Raw genomic sequence first — 22551 nt, 5'->3', positions numbered from 1 at the left:
GTCAGGTTCACAGGAAGGTAGGGAAAATTGTCCCCACCCCAAATCCACACAACTCAATCATTGATGCCTGCTGAGTCTGCCCAGACCTCTACATCCCAGCTCGGGTACCTGACTCCTCAGCAGGGTGCAAGCTAGCTCCCCTGGCTGGGACAAGGAGGAGTCCAGAAAGTGGAACTATAGCATTTCTCCAGGCTAACATCTTATGGAGGAGTGTGCTCCATCCAAGAAAGATGGCATCTTCAGTCTGGGAAAGGGAATCAGCAGAGGGATCCTGGCAGCTGTCCCTTTAGCTCTCTCCCAAGAAAGACAAACCCCAGTCTCTTCTCACATGACTCTAGTCTGCTCCACCCTCCCTCTGCTGGAACCCAGGGTAACAGCTGAGAATGAGATTTTGTGCACTGGCGCTTAAACAGGGTGCCTGTGTCTCTAACAGACTCCTGATTCTGCTCCTGTTGGGCAGAATCTTTCCTGATTTTCATAGCCAGATGTTATGGGCACCTCTTCCTGGCTCTGGTATTCTGGTTCCATGGGCAGGGGACCCTGGCATGGAGTTGGGACCCCAGGTTCCTCAGGAAGAACCTTTACAGCTGAGATACCACTCTGGAATCTCAGTCTCCCCATGAGAACAGAAGCCAGCCCCTTTTTTGTTTCTGCCCTTTCTATACCAGTCTTGATATAGCTTCTTTGTAAGTCCTTAGTTATGACACTTCTCTCTAGCTAGTCTTCGGTTGGTTACTCAGGTTGATTGTCCTATATTTCAGTTGTAATTCAAGTGTGGTCCTGGGAGGAGGTGAGTGTAACATCTAGCGACTCTACTGCCATATTGGATCCTCATAAGTTAGATTCTTATGCAGACAGTTTGTATAGAAAACAAACCTCTGTGGAAAATTTATATTCTATTCTAACTAATTATTTTATTTGTATTACTAAGGATGAGCACAAGTGACTAAGCCAAACATGTTTTTTGGCATTTTCTAGATGATTTACATTTTACAAATTAGATGTCAGGAACTAGCATTTTATATTAATGACTTGTATAGTGTCAGTATTCTAGGATTATTCTCAGATCTATTTTTGAAAATTTTAGATGGTTTGATTTTAAATCTATCTCTTAAATAGTTCTATCACTTGCTACCCCACTTAGCAACATTTAAAGCTTTGTTTCCAGAATTTTGTACTGGGAAATCGTGGCTAGTTGTTTTATTTTTCTTCCTAAGCTCCATTTAAGACGTATTAAGACCCCACAATATATCAATGTAAACTTCAATGAAGCCGTATAATAGCAGAAGAATTCAAAATACAAACCAAGGGAATTATGCTGCACTGAATCAAACTGTCAGCATTAATGATGACTTCCATATTCACCAACGTTTCGTTCTGTAGCATCACGGCAGTGAGCGCCATTAGGATAATATATTCCGCAGGAGCTCATTATTTCTGGGCTTAGAGCACAGGGTTATTGTTCCGTGACAGAGCTACTAAGTTTAATTGCCTCTACCTTGCAAGCAGTGCATACATTCATTACCTTAATTTGTTAAAAATATATTACCTGAAATCATAGTTAACCAAGTCATACAATTGCTTAATCTCATAATATCCACTATTTTGGTCATCTTTCACTAGGTATTCTCTGAAGCAGGTTCTTATTTTCATTTTAATAATGGTTTATAATCTGGCTTTTTAAGATCAATAGACCATTTCAACAAAAGAAGCATTCAGTTATAGGCTTCTACATCTATTCTTGCAAATTAACATGATGATTTTTTTTCATATTTTATCTTAATTTACTCTTATTATTCAATGTTTGTTTTATAATCACTATAAAAATGGTATTCACAGCCAAGACATGGTAAAACGCGGATACTTTTTCTTTCCTGAATAACTTTTTAAACTTCTTTAGTGTTTCTGATTGGTTCTGGTTGCTGAATTTTCCTTGTATTTACTATTAAATTATTCCCAAACTCTTCTCAAATTGACTAAATAGCATTTCAACATATTTAGATACATTAGCGATTTAACCAATTATTATTCAACCATTCATTGGTTAATTAGAAACTAATTCTCAATTTTATTTGCCCAGAATCTTCTCCTCCAATCTTTTGACGTAATTCAATCAGGATATGCTAACCTATATGCCCAGTTCCTCACGACAGGACCTCCCTTCAAAAGCACCTTGCAGATTGCCTTTCCTTCTCCTCTGTTCTGCAACCCATGTCTCCCTCTCTGTCTTCCTTCACTTGCTCATTTCGGTGGAACTTGTCTTGATTAGCACATCTACAAGTATATTGAGTAAGTGTGCACAGAACTTGCTTGTCTGAAATACCGTATTCAGATTTTGCACTTGATCTATTATTTGTCTGGATATAAAATTCTAGAGAGAAAATCATGTTTCTTTTATATCCTTTCCATATTCTTCAGCGCGCAATGCTGCTGATGAAAGGCCAGAGCCATTTTGTATCCCAATCTTTATTCTGTGGCTGGTCTCCTCAACCTGGAAGTTTGTAGCATCTTCTGTTGGTCATAGATTCTGAAGTCTGGATTTTGATTTGATACTGGTCCATTTCCCCACTTCCGTATTTCAGGAACACTGATATTTGGGTACCCACCTTACCGATTGGGTCTCTAATTTCCTTATCTTTTCCTAATTTTCACTTTTAACAATATGTATCTTCTGGAAGATATCTTTAACTTTATTTTTTAACACTTCTAAATGAGCCTTTTGTTTACACCATAATATTTTAATACCCCCAAAATTATTTCCCCCAATTTTCCCTTTTTATGAAATCTTAATCTTAGTCCATAGTTCCAATGTTTTCTCTCTGTTTTCTGTGCATGTAGATGATAGTAGAGTTGTATTTGCCATTAGGTGTCTGTTTCTAACAAATCTGTCCTTTGTTTTTCCCTGATTGCTGTGCTTTCTGTCTCCCATCTTAGTGGCTTAATTCAACTATGTAATAATTCTTAGTTGTAGGCTCATATTTAATAGGTGGGGGAGGGATTTCTCAAAAACTCTTAACATAGACTGTGAGTCTTCCTGGCTGTCTCCTGCCTTCCTCTCAGGACGATGGGTAATCTTGACTCTCCAGCAGGTCAGATGTCCCAGAAAGAGTCTTCTAGCTTCCCATCTAAAAGGCAAAGCCTGGTTCCACCTTGCCCATTTATACACTTTTCTTAAAGCTCTTACTGATATTTTAATGAGGTTCAAGAAGGGAACTAAAATATATATGTTTGTTTAATGATCATCTTGACCAAGAATTTATTTCTGTACAGTCTTGGCAGCTAGAGAAGAACCCTGCATGAACAGCATACTGTTTGAGGTCTGTACATGTTCCTAATAGTTTGGGGTTTTGTCTTTAAAGTTTTTATCCTCTCTGTATAATCTATTTCCTTGAAGTTTCTCTATTTTTTTTTCCTGCTTGTAAGTTTGGGTCTTTATCTATGAGCCTTCAAATTTTTCTCATCCTTGGCTGTCTGAGCATGATTGTGAATGAGGGCTTTAAAACTGCCCTGGCCCTGCTAAGTGCATAAAGGGGCTTTTCAACTGTGAACTGCACTGTGAATTGACTCATGCAGACAATTTTGGGGGGAATTCCAAGTGTCAAGTGTCTGTGACTTTTCTGCTTTGGAGTAGATTAAGTTCCCCAGAAAAGAATCTCCGAGTGTCTACCTCAAGGGGCGGGATCTGGGCATCAGCATGCTGAGAACCACAAGGGGCAGAGGTGAGGGTCTTTGCACTCATGCTCTGGTATGTGCCCCATCCTTTATCCCCACGTTGCATGCCACCTCGGCTGTGTGCAGCATTGGCCAGCCGGTATCCTGTTTTCTCACTCTAATGTGTGCATCGTCAGACTTCTGGGGAAGCGGGCACACAGCGGTGAGGAGCAGGAGATAGCAGACCTCTACTGGTTCTCACACAGACTCTACGCAGGATGCCTGATTTCAGACCCATCCTCTTCACCTCCATTTCAGAAGCAACTAATACTTTTTATGATTCTGCTAATGTAACTTGGGCCTGTCCCTCTCTCTCCCTACTGACATCTGTTCCCTTTCTTCTACTTCCACCTTTCAAAATTGAGTGTCTTTTGCTTTTCTCGTTTTTATGGATTACGTCTTTAAATATATATACTTTTCTAGAGTTTTCGTGTGTTTTCAGTGCCCCATCTTAATGAGAAACTAAGATGGTAGAGTTTACCTTTCGACTCTCTCGTAGCACAAAACTATCTTGCATACAGTAGACACTAAACTGTGTGGTAAAATTGAATACATGAATACTTTAAACCATCCAAAATATAGTCCTACAGAATCTTCACACAGTACAGATTTAGGTATTTGACAAGTCAGTAAAACCAAATATACTTCTCCCCTCCGATAATGCAACATATATAAAACTCTATAAGTAAAAAACCTACATTGGAAAAACTTATCAAAACTTTGAATGGTCACGTAATTTACTCCTGCGTTTTATCTATTTTTTTATTGATTGATTTGGGAGAGAGAGACAGATTTGTTGCACCACTTATTTATACATTCATTAGTTCATTCTTATGTGTGCCCTGACTGGGGATTGAACCCACAGCCTTGGTATATCAGAATAATGCTCTAATCAACTGAGCTACCTGGCCAGGGCCTATGTTTTATCTATTTTAAAGATATGTATTGAGAAGCCACAATGTTACTAGTAACCACTGAGAGTACTGTTTGCATTTTGTTGCACAGCATGTCTATGACGAAGGGGACACCATTTAATCAGTGGAAGGATCCTCTAAGTGAGTTTTTATAGGTTAAGATTTGTTAACCCCCAAATCAAATATTTACTCCCAAATATTGAAGTAAATATTTCAGTGGTTTGTGGTACTAAATACAACTTTGATATATAGAAGCCATCATTCTGTTACTAAATTTAATAATACAAATGGAGTTTTAGCGTACTGCTTCCGTATAAAGCTCCAGCCTATTCCTAGGGGGGCTAGAAAACTAATTGTACTGCATTTAGAAATTTTTTAGATTCAGGTTGCCTTTGTTAATATTTCCTTCAACCAGAATCATACTTAAATCACTAGGCTTTGAAAGATCAGTGTTTTAGTTTATCCAGATAGTACAATATTTCCTTATGGGTATAGGATTAGATATTTAATTTCTGTACTTGGATATTTGATCTGTACAAGTTTATGGGTCAGCAAGCGATACGGTTTGCCAGACGTGTCCCCATGTTTCATTTTGGATATAGCAACTCACTAGTATGGACTTTCTCATGTAACAGTTTGCACAGACTGTAATTGGTTTTCATTCATAAAAAGAAAATATGAAGTTTGTATTCAAACTGGTGTATTGAAGAGTAAATCTTGACATAGAGGTTGACAGTATTATTTTTTAATGTATAGGATTTTTTAAAAGGAAAACCACATGTTAGCATAGCTTTAACTCAAAATAGAACTGTTTTTCTTTGGTTACAGGCCATAGCATTCATTTGGCCTTTTACATCTTATGTAGATTATTTCCATTGAAATAAAAATTAATTAGAAAAAATATACCAAATTCGATTGGGTATTTTCTATATGCCAGATATTCTGCTAAATACTTTATATAGGTTTCATTTAATTCTTATAATCCTACAAGCTTATTGCAATTCACATTTTATAGGTTAGAAAAAATACCAAAACTTAATAATAAAACATAAAATAATAATATTGATAACAACAATAAAAAATACTCACTAGCACTCACTAAATACTGGTGAATATGAACCATACCTGGGGCAGTCTCTTAAGAGCTCTGTGTGTGCTGGGTCCTCTGACTCACCATGCATAGGAAGTGGGTGCCATTATCATTCCTGTTTACAGATGAAAAAGTGACCGAAAATCATGAGGCCAAAACTCAAAACAAATAGTTGCATCCATGGTTGGTACTAAAATGTGACTCTGGGGTCACCTGGGAAGTTCTGTGCTGCAAGTAGAAAATAAAACTGACTCAAAGCGCTGCAGATGTTAAGAGCATTTAGCATCTCACATCCCAAAGCTTCAAAGCGAAGCACGTTTCAAGGTTGGTGGATGCAGTGATGTCATCAAGGACCCAAGTTATCACCATGTCTTTATTTTGCCACATCAATCTGGCTTGCAAAATCAGATATACTCCTACTGGCTGTTGATTAAAGCAAGCTATGTAACCGCACTGAGCACAAGTACATTCAGTGTAACTGAGAATGACACCTTGCAGTGTGGATTTAGGACTGGAAGCAGGAACACTGCAGCTTCATACATTGGTACCCACTTCCTCATCCACAAGGTCAGGAGAATGGTATCATCTACTCCAGGGGTGGTTGCAAGATAAAGTCAGTTAAAATGCATACAGTGCTAAGAATTATGGCTGCACATTGTAAGTACTACATATGTGTTAGATGTCATTGTTGTTTCTCTTGTTAAGCTGTTGTGACAATGTCCAGAAAAAGAACTTATGGTACCATCTTGGTTACGAACATATTTCGTCCCTGCAGCAGGTTTTCTTACATACTTGTGGGAGTTGTGTTTCGAGCCCTTTCCTGAAACAATCACCAGGTAACATAGCAGGTTTACCCCTAGACTAACAGGACAGCCTGGAGCTGAGGGCAGAGTCACTGTTCCTGAGGCACCGGGCCATGCAAGGAGGGAGATAATGGAACAAGCCTTAACAACTGCTCTCAGCTACCATGAACTTGGTGATGATGCAGAAGCTATTAGCATTGGTTCACCCAAAGAATTTGACCAAAGCCATAATGGAAAAGGCAAGGAGCTGCCCTGGTAGGGTGGCTCAGTTGATTGCATAATTGTCCCATACACCAAAAGGTTGGCGGTTAAATCTGCGGTCAGGGCACATACCCTAGGTTGCAGGTTCAATCCCTAGTTAAGGGATATGGGAGGCAACCAATCAGTGTTTCTCTCTGTCTCTCTCTCTTTCTACCCTTCCTCCTTACTCTAAAAAATCATTAAGAGTATCCTCAGGTGAGGATTAATTTAGAAAAGGAAAGGGCAGGGAAGGAAAGAGAAGGGAAGGGAAGGGAAAAGGAATAGGGAAAGGAGCAAAGTAGCCTGAGTTTGCCTCCTTCCTCTGCCACGTAACTGCTGTTGGGTGGAAACACTCACTACTCATCCAACAATCCCAGGTAGGTCACCAGGGCCATTTCAACTTACTGAGTATCATTTCTCTTCCTCCCCCAGGGCCCTGGAAGCTGCACAGTCGGCCTGCCCAATAAAAAGAGACCCCCTCCCACAGCCCTTTTTGGTCAATAATACACAAGACGTTGTGCTTCCCTGCCAGGCCCCTCAAACAAATGAGAATGATGATACAAATCCTCCTCATTTCAGAGAATGGTTTTAAAAATCAAATATAATAATGTATGAAAATGCCCTATAAATCTGAAAGATACAACAATGAAGGATGGGGGTTAATTTACCCTTACAGGACTTCTGATCCATTTGCTAAAGTGATAGATTAGTCCCTTCCTGATAATGGATTAATGGCAGATGTACAGCATTAGAAGCTATGTGGCTCATTAACCCATGACACTAGAATCTTAGTTATAAAAGTGAGCAACTTTATAGAACACATATTAGCAAGAACATTCACAAAATGGTCAGGATTTAATGTTTCCTAATGGGCCATTATATCCTTTTTGTTCTTGAAGTAGATTAAAAAGCACATGAATCTGTGGCATAGAGACTCATACTATTCTAAAGAACTGGCATCAGAACACCAGTAAACACTTGGGAATTTGCTCCCTTTGGCCTGGAAACTGGAATTCTCAGGAAAAGAAAAAAATAGGGGATAGCAGTTGTTAGAAGGCCAAACAAAATTTACCTAGAAATTAACCCCTGCTACTGAAGCTATGTCTGGAACACAAAATGAACAAGGAGGCTATACTGATGGTTAAATTATCATTGTTTTAATTCTACTTCAAAAAGCGCCCTAGCAAAGGGGCACTTGATCAAGAGAGAGCACCAGATTTTACTGCAAACGGGGGTTTGGCTGTAGCTGAACGTAGTCTAAGCCAGGGTGCGAAAGGCGAAGCCACCTCAGTGCTGGCATCCTGTAGCTTGCATTGCTAAGTAAAATGGTCCTACTTACCTGTAGAAAAAATACTCATTTTCTAGCTAAAGTATTTTATTACATTTTGTGTATACTTTACTCAGTCTTTTTCCTAGAGTGTTAGACTATCCTATAGCACATGAAGCTTCTCAAATTTGGAAGCTGATTTTTTATATATATCTGCTTAGGCTTTACTCTTTGCTTCATCAATTAATGATTTCTGCCTTATCAAAACTGACATCATTTCTTAAGGTATTTAAATGTCTACTCACCATGTTGTACATCTGAAACTAATATAAATATCATGTCAACTGTAATTTAAAAATAACATTAAAAGTCTGCCATTGTAATGCAAGTCTTTTAATAAAACCAAAGTTGTGTGTTTTATTTTTGTTACATGCTTTATTGTAATTCAGGTTGTACTGAATAATGAATAATCATCAGCCAGCTGATTTGATCAAGTGCTAAGTTTGAATTCTAAGTTGATCGAGTTATTTTTAGGTGTCCAATATTTATATACCAGATTGATACTCTTATTAAAGAATAAAGAATTCTCTTAATTCGTGATAAGTATGTGTTTGTGTATTAGAAATAAGCTTTGTAAGTAGAATTTCAAGCCTTTTAAATTTACTAGAGAAATAATTATTTACTTCCCCTACAAATTGTTTTTTGTGATGGTGAATCAGATGGCAATAATTCCAAGTGTAAGAATAAAGTTTATGACTTTTTCAGATTTTCTCTTAGTCTCTTTAACTTACAGCTGTGGAATTTCTTGGTCAGTATAGGCATAATACTTCTAAAACAATCTCAGCCAAAAGGCAGTGGTAAATAGAAGGACCATCATTTGTGATATCCTTTGTGGAGTTGTGAAATTGTACATATTTTAAAACTAAGCAATTTCTTAATATTTTAGTTCTGGGACCACACCTAAGGGACTCCAGGTTAATTGACTAAACTCTGAAAAATGCAGTTGAACCAATTATTCATTGATGTTTTTAAAAGACATTTTAATATATCTTATGTAATTCATGTACCATTTTCCTTAATGAGTTAAACCAATTCATCTGTGCAAACACAGTGCTAGTTACATGAATATTGTTCATTAGCATGTGGTTGACAATATTCAATTGTGATAAAACCATTTCTCAGAGTAGCTTAGCATAACATAGGAGGAAGCAGTCACCTTTGTATTTCACTGCTAATTCTCCTTCTCATTAGCTGTCATTTAAAGCAAATTTATCATGTGCATTACAACCATTTTCTTTCTTGACTATTTTTGTTTATATAGTACCTCCTCACTCTAAGATAAATGTTTTGTCTTTGTTTTCTCTAATTCTTTTATAATCTATGTTGCATTTAATTTCTTAATACATATGGAACTGACCATTTGATTTTAAGGTGGGCATGCTATTTATTTTATATTTAAAAACCAATAATCCATTTGGTGAACATTAATTACATATACACCATGTGTTTGGCTCTGTTCTAGGCACTGTGTATACAAAATGAATCCATGCCAGCTTTTTAAAAAGATAAAGTGGCAAGGCAAGCTGTAAAAGGATGCATTACACCCCGGTGTAGAAAGGGCCAAAGAACAAGAGGAGACATCTGTGCCAACAGTGGTAGCTTGTCCATTAACTAGGTTTCTGCTTCTTGGTGCACAGGTGTTGAGTTCACAGGGTACTCTCATTACAAAGCTGGACTCACTTTAGCAGGAAAAAAAGCAGGTGTTATATTGAGTATGAACTCACTCAGTCCAAGGCTGGACAAAGACAATAGACAAATGTCCTCGGGTAGGTGCTGCTGCTGCTACTCCCATCTCCATAGTTCGGAAGGATCAGAATACAATGAGTGATATCCAGGTAAATAGGAGGCGTAGAATGGTCCTCAAAGCTTTTGCAATATTATGAATAATCTGCGTGTGATGTGGAAACTTAAATCAGAGAAGGGTTGTTTGGAATCCTTCTCTCCTTCCTTTTTTCTGTACAAGTTGAGCTCCTGAAAGTCTCCCCCAGGCCATTCGGCTTGCCCTAGTTGTGGGACCAGATGCGTGTGGGGAAGGTGGTTGGAGTGAGGAGCACAGGTGAAGAAGAAAGGTGTAGAGGGCCTGCCATCACTTCATCCAAAATCTAAAAACCATAGGAAGCAAATAGCCTACTAAGAATGGATCCCATTCTTGATGCTAAAGTTCTTTAATTCTGTTCATTGTCAACACCTTTCATTAACTAGGAGCCTGGTGAGATTCTCCTGAGAGCTAGCCTTTGAGACATTAGTTCACAGTGAGAAGCTATAAAAATTTCTGGGATGAGCTAGTCATTTGAATCATTATCCTACAATCAGCTGAAATCTTTTTTTTTTTCTTTTCCTCTGAGCATCTGGCTTTGTTCTCAATTGATTCTCAGCAAAATGTCCACATATAATCCATTTGTCTTACGTTTTGGCTGAGAAGTAGGTTTTGAACATCACTAACACTGTCCTGTAGGTTAGTTGACACTCTCTCTAATCCTCTGCATACATATCAGATGCAAGAAACAGCCTAGCGAAAAATTACAGTCCACACAAAACAACAAAGGCTTTGTTTTATGTGAAATTATGACCAAATTGAGTATTTACCAAACTAACGTGTATTTATATATCCCCAAAGTACAACTTTTTTTTCAATATTAAGAATACCTATATAAATGGCCTAGCATGTTTCCATAACAACCCCTGGTATTTTATGATGAGACGATAGTTTTCGCATATTTATGTATTTACATTAAATTACAGGAACACCTTTATTTCTAAATGTTAATAAATAAATACGTAATATGCATTGTGTGTGATAGCTATCTGAATTTGAGAGCAGTACTCACGGCCGTGAGGGACACAAACGACTGAAGAACACCATGAATTATTACATAGCTATAAAAATTCTCAATGGAATTATTACTTGTAATTCAAATTCTGTCTTTCATTAATTGTACATAATTTAATGGATCTGACTGTGGGTTTCAAGTTTATTGGGTGTCCCCATAAATTTCTCTTTCTTCCTGGGTCCCGGCGGTCAATCTTTCCCTGACGACGGCAGCAGCCTTCGTTTCACGTCACAGTTATGTGATACCAACCCATCCTTACCCCAAATGCATCTGGTATGTAGTATTCATCTGTCTTACCCTTCTCTTCTTCATGGATCTCTACTGAGCACCAGGTGATAGCACATACTGGTCTCTGATATCATGAGATTATAGGAGGGGATGATCGGGAAGATTTCTGCCCTCATAGAATTTATGTCACACAAAATCTCTAATTGCGGTGACTTTCTACATGGCCCCTTCTGCCCTGGAGTAATAGATCTCTTCTCAGAATCACATCTAGAAACTGGAAATTTAAATATATAACTTTTCCAAAAAAGAGGTAGATGTACCAGATAGCATAATCTTTTGCTGAAGAATGCCTCAATTTTAAAACATAAGGGGACTGCCTGGACTTCTAAATTGAAATTTAAATCTTATATAATTTGCCTAAAGTATGACAGTACTGCAACTTGGCACATGGCCTAAAATTAGAGAATGTTAACCAGGTAAATGAAAATTAAACTCCTTAAGGATATGGGGAAAGTGCCAGAGCCAGGGCCACTATTTCATTTCTCATTTAATTAAAGGTTTAAAAAAAGTCAGCCTATAGCCTACTCAGATTGAGATGTTTTTCCCTTAACGGTGAGACTACAGTTAGAATGTGAGGCAAACTGCGTTTTCAGCCTGACTTGCCAGGCTCTGCTGCACCTACTGCCTTTCAGGGCTACAGGTTCTCCCTGAGCCAGACAGGACCCTTAAAAGCATAGCCTTTCACTGAAAAAACAGATCTCTCAAGGAATGATAGTTGTGACAATAAAAGGAAAAAAATCACCTCCTGTTTGATCTATTTCTGGGAAGTCTCCAAACTGACTGATAAAGTGCTAGACTTGCTCCAGAACTGTCTATTTCATTCCTAGACTCAGAGAAAAAGAGTTGGATGCATGATTGGGGAGATGTGGCATAATATTCTGGTTGCTGACTGGACCACTCTCCACTTTGCCTACCTTTGGCCCCCACACCAGGCTTTTCAATGTGCAGAGCTCCTGATGAACAATATTAGTTCCAAACAACAAATAAGATGCTGCCAGACCTCACCGTTGGTTAACAAGGTGCTCAAAGCATCACTCTTGTAAGAAAATGATATCAGACTGTGTGAACCACTTTCTACATAAGTGGCTCTGAATTAAAGTAGTTCTGAATACCTTTGTTCTTCATTCACCAATATATTTTAGTCTATATAGACTATATATTTTAGATTATGAAGTGCTAATTAAGACATTACAAAGATTTTTATACTGTGATGGACAGAGAATAATGACGTAAACAGCTTTCCTGTTCAAAAGATGAGCAAGGAAAAACCTCTGCACTCATTTTCAGAGACAATTGGGGGACCTAATAAGATTTGTAACAATCTCTATGTGTAGTGAGATTATTCTCTTCGTAAGGAGGGAACCTGTACTGTTTGAGGGCTCCTTATGTTTAGACAGAGGGGAAATGGGGCAGAGCATAGACGGGCACCCGTGCCTTCCTCCTGCTGTCCCTCATACACTGCAAAGAGGTAGCCACAGTCAACTGCCCGACATCCACTGAAGATCCCAGCAGGCAGGTTCTCCCCATGGAAATAATGGCAGCTCATGGTGGAAGGACTGTTCAGAGGCTAGAGGCAGGTCTGTGAAAGGGAGGAGCAGTTGTGTAATAATATGCATATTCATCCAGGAGCTTATGGAAAGGAAGGGTAAGTGTGCTTTTGGACAAACTGGATGTTTTGATTTAAGAGCAGCCACCGCCTGGAAAGAGAATGACCAGGAATTGGCCATGGATCCATGCGAAGAAATGGGATCCTCATGATCTGCCAATTGAAAAGGATTCAAGTGTTGCTTGGAAAACTTGAAATTTAACTTTAATTGAGGAAGAGCTAAAGTAAATGGTCTTTACTTCACTAAGGGAAATTAAAATTATTGGGATTAATCATCCTTAGTAAGAATGAAATAATTTCCTTTCTAATATGAATTAATTAATAGCTTAGAAGCACTCAGAGCTCCTTACAACACTATGAAAGATAAACCCATGACTCAGCCATAGGGGTTAAAAAAAAGAAAGAAAAGAAAATGACCTTCATTATCATTCTCCAAAGAAAATAATTAAATAGTAATAAAATAAAACCATGTTCATTGTTATGTAATTCCTTCATGGCCGTTGGACTTTACACACTGGGGAATACCTGGCTAGTGATAATTTAATCTTGTTTAGAGGAAGGGGTTAGAGCAATGTTTGCAGAAAGCATCTACAAATTTGGTATGATTACTTATAATCATATCAAGGGATCCTTGAAGAGAGACAGCAGTCTCAAAGTGAGTATCCATAGCTGCCATGGGTAGATGTGGGCTTTTATTTTCGGTTCAGCTCCTCCCCCAGCAAAGGGAATAGCACCCACATTCACACATGTATGCACACTGAATGTGTACGGAACCTCGGAGACTCTGCCGACGAGTCACCCAGTGAGAATGGGCTAATGCACGTCCGCTGCTGCAGTGAACACCCACCCAGAGAGTTGCATTTGAGTCATTGTCTCTGAAATTTCCAGATCCCGAGACGCTGCCTCCTGCAAGCCATCCAGCTTGAGATGGATGGCGATGGATGAGAACCTACCAGAGAGGTTTGTACCGCATCCAGGTCTGCAGTTAATCAGACCTCTTTCCAGCCTCCACAATGATTTTAGCAAAGGAAGCAATTAAGAAAAATAGTCTTTTTGCGGTTTTCAACCACATGAGCAGCCACATCCATCGGTCAAAAAGACCAACATTGCTCTATTTATCCAGCTACCTTTCAAAAAGGGAACAGCTAAAACAATTATATGATTTTTCCTTTTTTGTAAAGAATTATATCCCATTAAAACCAAAATGTTTTTTGTCAAACAAGGAATCTTTTCCTACCAAAATTGGGGGGGTGGAAATCAAGGTAATTCCTTCCAAGTGTTAAACTTAGTGAAAGAAAACAAAACAAAACAAAAACAGACAATAGAAAAATTTCTATTGTTCAAATGAAGTAAACTGTATGCTTACGTGCATATGCAGGCATGAGTTATGAATACGCCAAACTATAAATACAACCCATTAGTGCCAGCAGGAAACACAAAGTTAGCATATTTTTATGGTCCCCAAATTCTAATTAGCATAAAAAGCACAACATTGTAATTAAATAATTATTGATTAACACAAAGACAGAGAAGCCAGATGTGTTGAACAGGCATGGTAATGAACTAAGTAAACTACAAGTGTTTAAAATTCATAGAGTAAAAGTAAAATGTATACTAATATAAAAAAATCATCTGTAGGCAAATCGTAGTGTACTCAGGTACAGCAATTACATACCATATGTGTCAATATCTGTACGTTATACTTCCACAAATAATCCTTGAGGCAGCTCTGGCAAGAGATGATTTCAGTGCTCACGTGCTCAGCGTTTAGAGCTGTTGTCCCAGGCATGTTCCTGATTCTGCCCTTTGACCCTGAAAAACATCGAAAGTAGACAGACCAGCATAAAAGGGGGCATGACTAATGAAGGAATAACTGAAAAATAAATACACATAAGAGAAGGGGAGCTTGACGTGTACGAGGAAAAAAGTTGTCCTGAGTATTGAAGGTTTCTGTTAACTTCTCGCTGTGCTTTCTCCACCCACCTTCGAGGTGGCCCTTCAGTAAAAGCCGGCTTCATTCACATCATTTGCTCTAATGGGACTAACCATTTCTAAAGCCATTATTAGAAGCCTGGGAGTTTTTGTTTGATTCCTTCCAGCAGATCTTTTTAAAAACGCACAGCAAGTGATATTCATATTTGATGTCCCAGGTGGACTTTGAGTGAAATCCAGACTCCTCAGCGTGTCTTGTTTCCCATGTCTTCAACCTCTTCTTACAGGACTCCGGGGCTCACCTCGGCTTCGCGAGGCTGTGTGGGCCTTCAGTGGTCCCCTGGAATGTACAGGCCTCTTTGCCATCTCATGGTCTTTTCACTCATCTGTCTGCATGCAACACCCTTTCCCCACGTCTTTGTCTGTCTAGTGCTCGCTCGCTTAACAGGTCTTAGCCCAATTATCAGCCATTAGAGAAGCCTTCTTTGACCACTTTTCATCACGTCATTCTCTTTATGTTAGTTTTTGCAATGTATCATTATTTTTGTCTATTTGTTTACTTCAGTGCCCGTCTTCTCCACTAGAACACATGTTTCATGGGGGTTGGGAGAATATTGTATGTTCACTCTTAAACCCCAGTGCACAGCTCATATTAGAAACTCCGTAACTATCTGTTGAAGAGATGGATGAAACTTTGTTGCTTTCTGAAGTGGTACAGTCTAGGGAATTAAACCCCAAAATGAAGACAAAAAACTTGATGACTTTTAGCTCTGGCCCCATCCTATGCTCAATGGTAGAAGGTTGAAAAATCCCAACAAGACCTAGCTGTAAAGAGAGAAGCGGGAAACCAAGATCATCAGTGGCCACTCTCACTCCGACTGCTCTCTACTTTCAGGACCTTTCATGGCCTTCAGAAAGCAATAGCAAGTGACAGACACTTCCTGGTGGGAGCTTGAATTCCGTTTGTGTCTATCTGTCAATGTTGCTTGTAATGTAGGAAAATAACAATCAATTGTCGATGTATTTGAACTGATGCTAAATCTTTGTACTATGGGCTCCAAACACTTAGATCTCACTACGAAGTACTGTGTTTGTCCTTTATTATATATATCCACAGTGTTTTCTGAAATGTTTAGTGAAATAAAACAATTAGAAATATAAGAAGATTGTTTTAACTTTTCTAATTCATATTCTGAGATGACCAAGTATTTCAAAAGAAGTTTAAACTGGCATAAATTCTATTGTATAAGTATAAATCCAAAGCTAACTTTAAAATTAAGCAAAATCTATTTTCTTACATACATGTACACTTCTCTTCAAGGTCACATTTTTATATCCAGATGGGCTGGCTTATGATAAAAGAAAGTAATAAGACAAAGGAAATAGATAGCCATATAAAAACAATTTTTTGAGCCACAACTAAAAAGAAAGGATAAAAGGTGAATATTATGAGTAGTTAGTACTCCATTTCTAGAAATAGAGAGGATTAGCTAAAGTTAAATTAGACACATAACCAAAAAGCAGATAACTAAAAGAACAAAGAAGAATGAGAGAGAGAGAGAGAGAGAGACTATAAAAGAACTGAATATTGAATTTTTTAAGGATGTGAGCTGATTCCAATACTGTGGCTGCTCCTTATGAGTCAAATATGGGCAGACCTGTCTACACACACAATCAATGAACATTTCTTTAAAAAAAGATTTTACTTATTTATTTTTACAGAGAGGGGAAAGGAGGGAGAAAGGGAGAATCATCCACTGTGTGAGAGATACATTGATCGGTTCCCTCTTGCACGCCCCCAGCTGGAGACCCAGCCCGCAACCCAGGCATGTGCCCTGATCAGGAATCCAACCAGTGACTTTTCGTTCGCAGGCTGACACTCAATCCATTGAGCGACACCAGCCAGGGCTAATGAACATTTTCAAAAAATTCTGGAAATTCTTGTTCTAAAATTCAAGCATTTAAATAAAATAGGAACAAGTTTGTAATTTATACTAATGAGATTAAATAATTTTACATATTTACTATTTACTGGAATAGGTATTAGGGGCAAAGCAGATATTCTGGAATAATTTTCTGTGAAGTCAGAGCTTGGTGAACATGAGCAGACATAGCTAATATCTGGTTCTCCATGTATTGACTCCTGTTCTCCTTGACCACCCCGGAAGCCACCTTGCTATGTTCTCACTACCTTGACTCCAAAATTTCATGAAAAAAAAAAATCCTGTTTTCTCAGTTTTCTTCTCTTGTAATCCAGTTTTTCACCCCCAGTACTCTCCTGGTATTGCATTTTGTAAGGCCGCTTCTCCCCCACCAGTCAGCGAATTCAGTGGTCTCTTTTTAGGAGGCTTTGAGTCTATGACATAACTATCTTCCCTGAAATTCTCTCTTCTGTTGGCCTTGACGTGCTCTCTCTCCAGGCTGCCCTCACACCTTCCAGCCCTTCTGTTTTGTTTCATGTTTTTCTTCTCTCTCCTCACTTTCCTCTTCCTTGTTCTACAAACCGTCCCCTTAGTAATTGCAGATGCTGGCATAAGTACCAATTCCATTGTTTATATCATTTAAGTTGTAAAGAAAATGGCAGGGACATCAGTTGTCAATTTCTTAACCATGGTGTGCTCAACTCATCACATAATAGTCTAATTCCAAGAAGTGTAAGAAATGGCATTTGAGCTACTCAAAATTATTTTTAAGATTACTTTGTTGATCTATGATTAAGTATTAACCTGTGTATTTCCAAGCTACATGCTTTGACGTGGTAATGAAAAGCTCCCACAAAATAAGTAATCTGTATTTGTTTGTTTTCTTTATAAAAATTTGTTGTACTTTATTTCAATTTTGCTTGTTTGTTTGTTTTGTTGATTAGGTTCCACTTACAGGTGAGATCATGTGGTATTTGTCTTTCACCGCCTGGCTTATTTCACTTAGCATAATGCTCTCCAGTTCCATCCATGCTGCCACAAAGGGTAGGAGCTCCTTCTTTCTTCCTGCTGTGTAGTATTCCATCATGTCAATGTACCACAGTTTTTTGATCCACTCATTTACTGATGGGCACTTAGGTTATTTAGGTTACTGTCAGTTTGTTCTTCATTGAAATAACATGGAAGGGCCATTGAGGAACATGTATAAAGGACACACAGACAAAGCCAAAGGGGGGTAGATTCGAGGGTGGGAAGCAGGGATGGATAGGGTGGGGGCATGTTGGGGTGAAAATGGAGACAACTGTACTTGAACAACAATAAAAAAAATTTTAAGAAAAATAAAACAGACAAAAATAAAATAAAAATTTGTTGTAATTTTCTGTGTTGTGTTTCCTCTGATGTGACTTATATATGAAACTCAGTTATCATGTGTCAAGGTTTTTTTTAATATTTGAAGGGGATAGAAATCAAACCCAAATTTATGATATAATTCTATACCAAACTTAAGTAAGGAGTTTGAACTGTAAGTAAATTGGATACTATTGTAGGGATGGAAAAATCTCTCCCCCACACCCCTTCATTCTTTTGCTGATCTAATTAAATTGACACAAGACATTAACAGGAGGGGGAAAAAAACAATTTAATTCATACATATGGAGGACTCACAGAAATGGAACCTAAAGAAATGTCCAAAGCAGGCATATTTATACTTTTTATACAAAGAAAATATAAATTTGTGAGGAACTGGCAAGGCAAAGAAACTTAGGTGTAGGTGCTTAACTAGTGGGGTATCTAAGCAGAGTTTGAGCTTAGGGTAGTAAGTTAGTGAAGAAGTAGCCAGGTTTGTTTACATAGGCTCTGGGCCTTCATTCCCTATCTTTGGTGATAAGGAAGTCTCTGTACCTCCTGGTACAGGTAGGGTACCTTCCAGGTGGGGGGATTTCTTTCCTGCATTCAGGGGACAGGGAGAAAGGTAAGAATGTTCTTCTCATACTGACTGTTACTCAAGTAACTTTAATTCAAAACAATCAGTATGCTGCTTTGTCGTGTTTTGGGGTGGCCTGCCCTTAACCCCAACATTATATTGTTCTCTTTCACATTTTTATAGAATCATTGCAAAGAATAGTGCAGTTAATAAATATGTTATAGTGCCAACAAATTAAGTGAGAACCACACTGAGAGATTTTATGAGTGTAACAAATACATATTATTAGTTCATAAATTTCACTTTTGTTTTATTTGTATAATTTAAATTTATCCAAGTCACATTGAAAGGCACTTACAGTTCTGCCATAGAAATTGCTATAAATTTTGAGATTATGCTAGTTCATCCTGAACCTAATGAATTCTATTAAAATGGGAAATAAGGGTCTTCCGTAGTCATCAAGACTAACGGCGGCAGATTAAACTTGATGGCCAGGAAAGGGAACAGTCAGTGATAGTTTGCCTGCAGGTAAATTGCCTTGTGTTAAACTTAACTCACCAACTAAAGCAATTATTTTTCTATAATATTTTCCCTTTAGAGGCTTCCTGCAAATGACTCATGTAGCAAGCGAACAACCAAAAATGATATAAAATGTTTTAGTATCAATAAAGTGCTGTAACTGTGAAAGTGATTGAAGGATATGTGTCGCAACCCAACAATCCAAAAAAGAAAGAAGAGGTAAAGTGTTTTCTTACTGATGTGATCCAGGCATACTTACAATGGCACTCCGAATTCCTGGGTTGAGGGAAATCTAAAACTGTAGAGTTAACTGCCTACTGATGCGAGCAGGAAGTGCTTCTAACCTCATGAGCCCCATACACATCCAGCTGAGAATGACAGGAGAGGGTTTCCCCGCTGTCCTTGTTCAGAGAGCTCTCTTCTGGTTGTTTTTGGTCCTGGCCACATGGAAGGCCAAGGGCTTTGCATTTCACACCAGCTTCCCCTATGTTTTCAGAGCCCCAAACTCAATTTCTGGCACTTGGAAGCACCCTACGTACTGAGGTCGGGACAGTCCTCTCCCTACTGAGGTGGGCATACATGTCGTTTGCATCGCACAGTCATTGGACAGCCCCGGGCCTCTGAGCAAACACCATGGATGGTGCCTACTCCAACATGTCCCCATGGCACTACTGACAACAGAGCTTGCACCAGGTGGTGGCTGGGAAATCAACGTAAGCAGACCCTGCTCCCGTGTGCACAGCTTCCCTGCAGGTCCAGCATCCTGGCCTCCGGGTCCCCTTGCCCTGTCTCTATCATCACACCTCCTCTCCTGCTCTGCTCAGGCAAGAAGTGGTAATCTTTAGTTTATTTGGGGGTCTAGAGCCAGATTCCATATCTATTCTTCTCCAGATGGTGGCAAAATCACTATGATCTTTGTCTTTCATGTCTGACACTTCACGAGTACTAAAGGGCATCTCGTGAGGATGTGCTGTTGTCTCTGCTGAGAGCTGTGAAAGGTTATTTTGATACTTATGTGTTCAGGATTGCCTTCTTTGTTCTTTCACTGTGGTTATAATGGAATTTTCTGGAAACAACCAATGAGGAAAGACCTAGCTCCCTTCAGAGTATGAAGAATTGTAGAGTTTGAGGAGTACACAGTAAGCATTGGGAGAGTACCAGGTCATACCAAAAGGTATAGACTGCATAGGAGCCACTTCTGGGCCAGCCACTAAATAAGCAATTTATGTAATTTATTCATTAACGAAATTGGTCAATTTATTTAATTTATGCACTAACTAAATTGGGCACTTTATTTTACCTTTATGTACCTTACTTTTCTCATATGTATTAATTTCTTATGACTTCCCTATAACAAAGTACCACAAACCTGGTGTCTCGATCGAAATTCATTCTCTCACAGTTCCCTAGGCCAGAAGTCTGAAGTCAGTTTCACTGGGCGGAGATCAAGGTGTCAGCAGGGTCACACTCCCTCTGGAGCTTTAGGGGAGAATCCTTTCTTATCTCCCCAGCTTCTGGTTACTGCCAGCATTCCTGGGCTGTGGCTGCATCACTCCAATCTCTGCTTCCATGGATACATTGCCTCCTCCTGGTCTCTCTGGTATCTAATCTTCCTCTGCCTCCCTCTTGTAAGGATGTATGCAATTGCATTTAGGCCCTACACAGGTAATCCAAGATAATCCCCCCATGTCGTGATCTTTAAAACTCAGTGGCAAAGGACTCATGGACAGCAGTGTGGTGATTACAGTGGGGAGATGGGTATGAGGGGGTTAAATGGTAATGGAGAAAATACAATAAAAATGTCTTTAAAAACTCAAGCACATTTGCAAAGTAAATAGCACATAGAAGCACATAGAAGGTAAAATTCATAGGTTCCAGGGAGTAGGACTTACATTCATATTGGGAGGACTATTATTCAGCCTACTGTAAATTGGGTTGATAATAGGATATACATAAAAATTAAAGAATATAATATATGAAAAATGCTTAGAAAAATGTCTACATACAATCAAATACTCAATAAATGCTGGCACATGATGGTGATATTGATGATGAAAGAAGAAAATGCAGACAGAAAGTTTCAAAATAAACAATAATTTTTTAAATTTTTATTAAAATTAAACAGTTGTCTGCATTTTCTCCCCATCCCTCCACCCCACCCCAGCTGAACCCACCTCCCTTCCCGGCCTCCACCCTCCCCCTTGATTTTGTCCATGTGTCCTTTATAGTAGCTCCTATAGTAGCTCCCCACTCCCCTCTGGCTATTGTTAGATTGTTCTTAACTTCAATGTCTCTATATTTAGAGGTTATATTTTGTTTGCTTTTTTCTTCTGTTGATTATGTTCCAGTTAAAGGTGAGATCATATGGTATTTGTCCCTCACTGTCTGGCTTATTTCACTTAGCATAATGCTCTCCAGTTCCATCCATGCTGTTGCAAAGGGTATAAGCTCCTTCTTTCTCTCTGCTGCATAGAATTCCATTGTGTAAATGTACCGAAGTTTTTTGATCCACTCATTTGCTGATGGGCACTTAGGTTGCTTCTAGTACTTGGCTATTGTAAATTGTGCTGCTATGAACATTGGTGTGCATAGGTTCTTTAAACTCAATAATTTTTTAAATGGACGTATGTAGAAGGGTGTCATCTCTGGATTGTTGTTGTGTACTAACCTTAAAATGTTCTTGTGCAAAACACTGTATTGATGTAACACTGTTCGATGTAACTCTGCATCGAACAATTATTACCCACGCTTTAGGCATATATACATATAGCCATTTCTTGTTTTGTCTTTGTTACTTTTCATTTGAAACTTAAGTCATCCTTTCAACAATTTCATCCATCCTAAATTCCCCCTAAGGTAAAAATCAAAGATTCGATGTGATGTGACTGTGTCCTTTGGATCTTTTGTCCCCTGCCCCCCTAGGATACGGATCTGATGACATTCAACATCTCCGTGCACCGGTCCTGGTGGCGAGAGCATGGGCCCGGCTGTGTGCGAAGAGTGCTGCCGCCCTCAGCCCACGGCGCCGTGGACGATTACACGTACGTCTCCGTCACAGGCTGCATCGTGGACTTCCAGTACCTGGAGGTCATCCACAGTGCCATCCAGATACTACTCTCCGTAAGTGTCACATTCATGTCATTGTCTGATCGGACTCTCCTTTATTGGCATTTTATATCTAAACCTTCTGTCCACACCCACCTGGGAGGTGATTCTATCAATAAGCACACAGAGAACATCCTTTAAGCAATGGAAATAGCAGCAATTATGCTAAAATTAGTTACACTTAATGGCAGGTGACATCTTTTCTAATTGGTATCCAGACACTTTGTCTTTAGAGCCAGTTAGGCGCTGTAGTTTCTTACTTGAGATAAAATCTACCCATTCAATGAAATAGCCCCAGGGTTTCCCAGGAGAGTGTGTAGCCACCCGCTGCCTCAGGCT

The 22551-nt window shown here is 38.9% G+C and overlaps 1 protein-coding gene across 2 annotated transcripts in view; it reads left to right on the top strand.

The window, feature by feature from the left end:
- NKAIN3 (sodium/potassium transporting ATPase interacting 3) overlaps positions 1-22551 on the top strand; it is a 518390-nt gene that overhangs the window by 365428 nt on the left and 130411 nt on the right. For both annotated transcript variants that reach the window (XM_053930339.2, XM_053930338.2), the window contains exon 4: positions 22030-22227. In XM_053930339.2, coding sequence (XP_053786314.1) covers positions 22030-22227 — 198 coding nt within the window. The remainder of the gene's footprint in view (positions 1-22029; positions 22228-22551) is intronic.

This window comes from Desmodus rotundus, chromosome 8 (assembly GCF_022682495.2).
Source record: "Desmodus rotundus isolate HL8 chromosome 8, HLdesRot8A.1, whole genome shotgun sequence".
In the NCBI taxonomy this organism is placed as follows: Eukaryota; Metazoa; Chordata; class Mammalia; order Chiroptera; family Phyllostomidae; genus Desmodus; species Desmodus rotundus.
The sequence above is the reverse complement of the archived record's forward strand: the minus strand, read 5'-3'. Positions and strand labels throughout refer to the sequence as shown.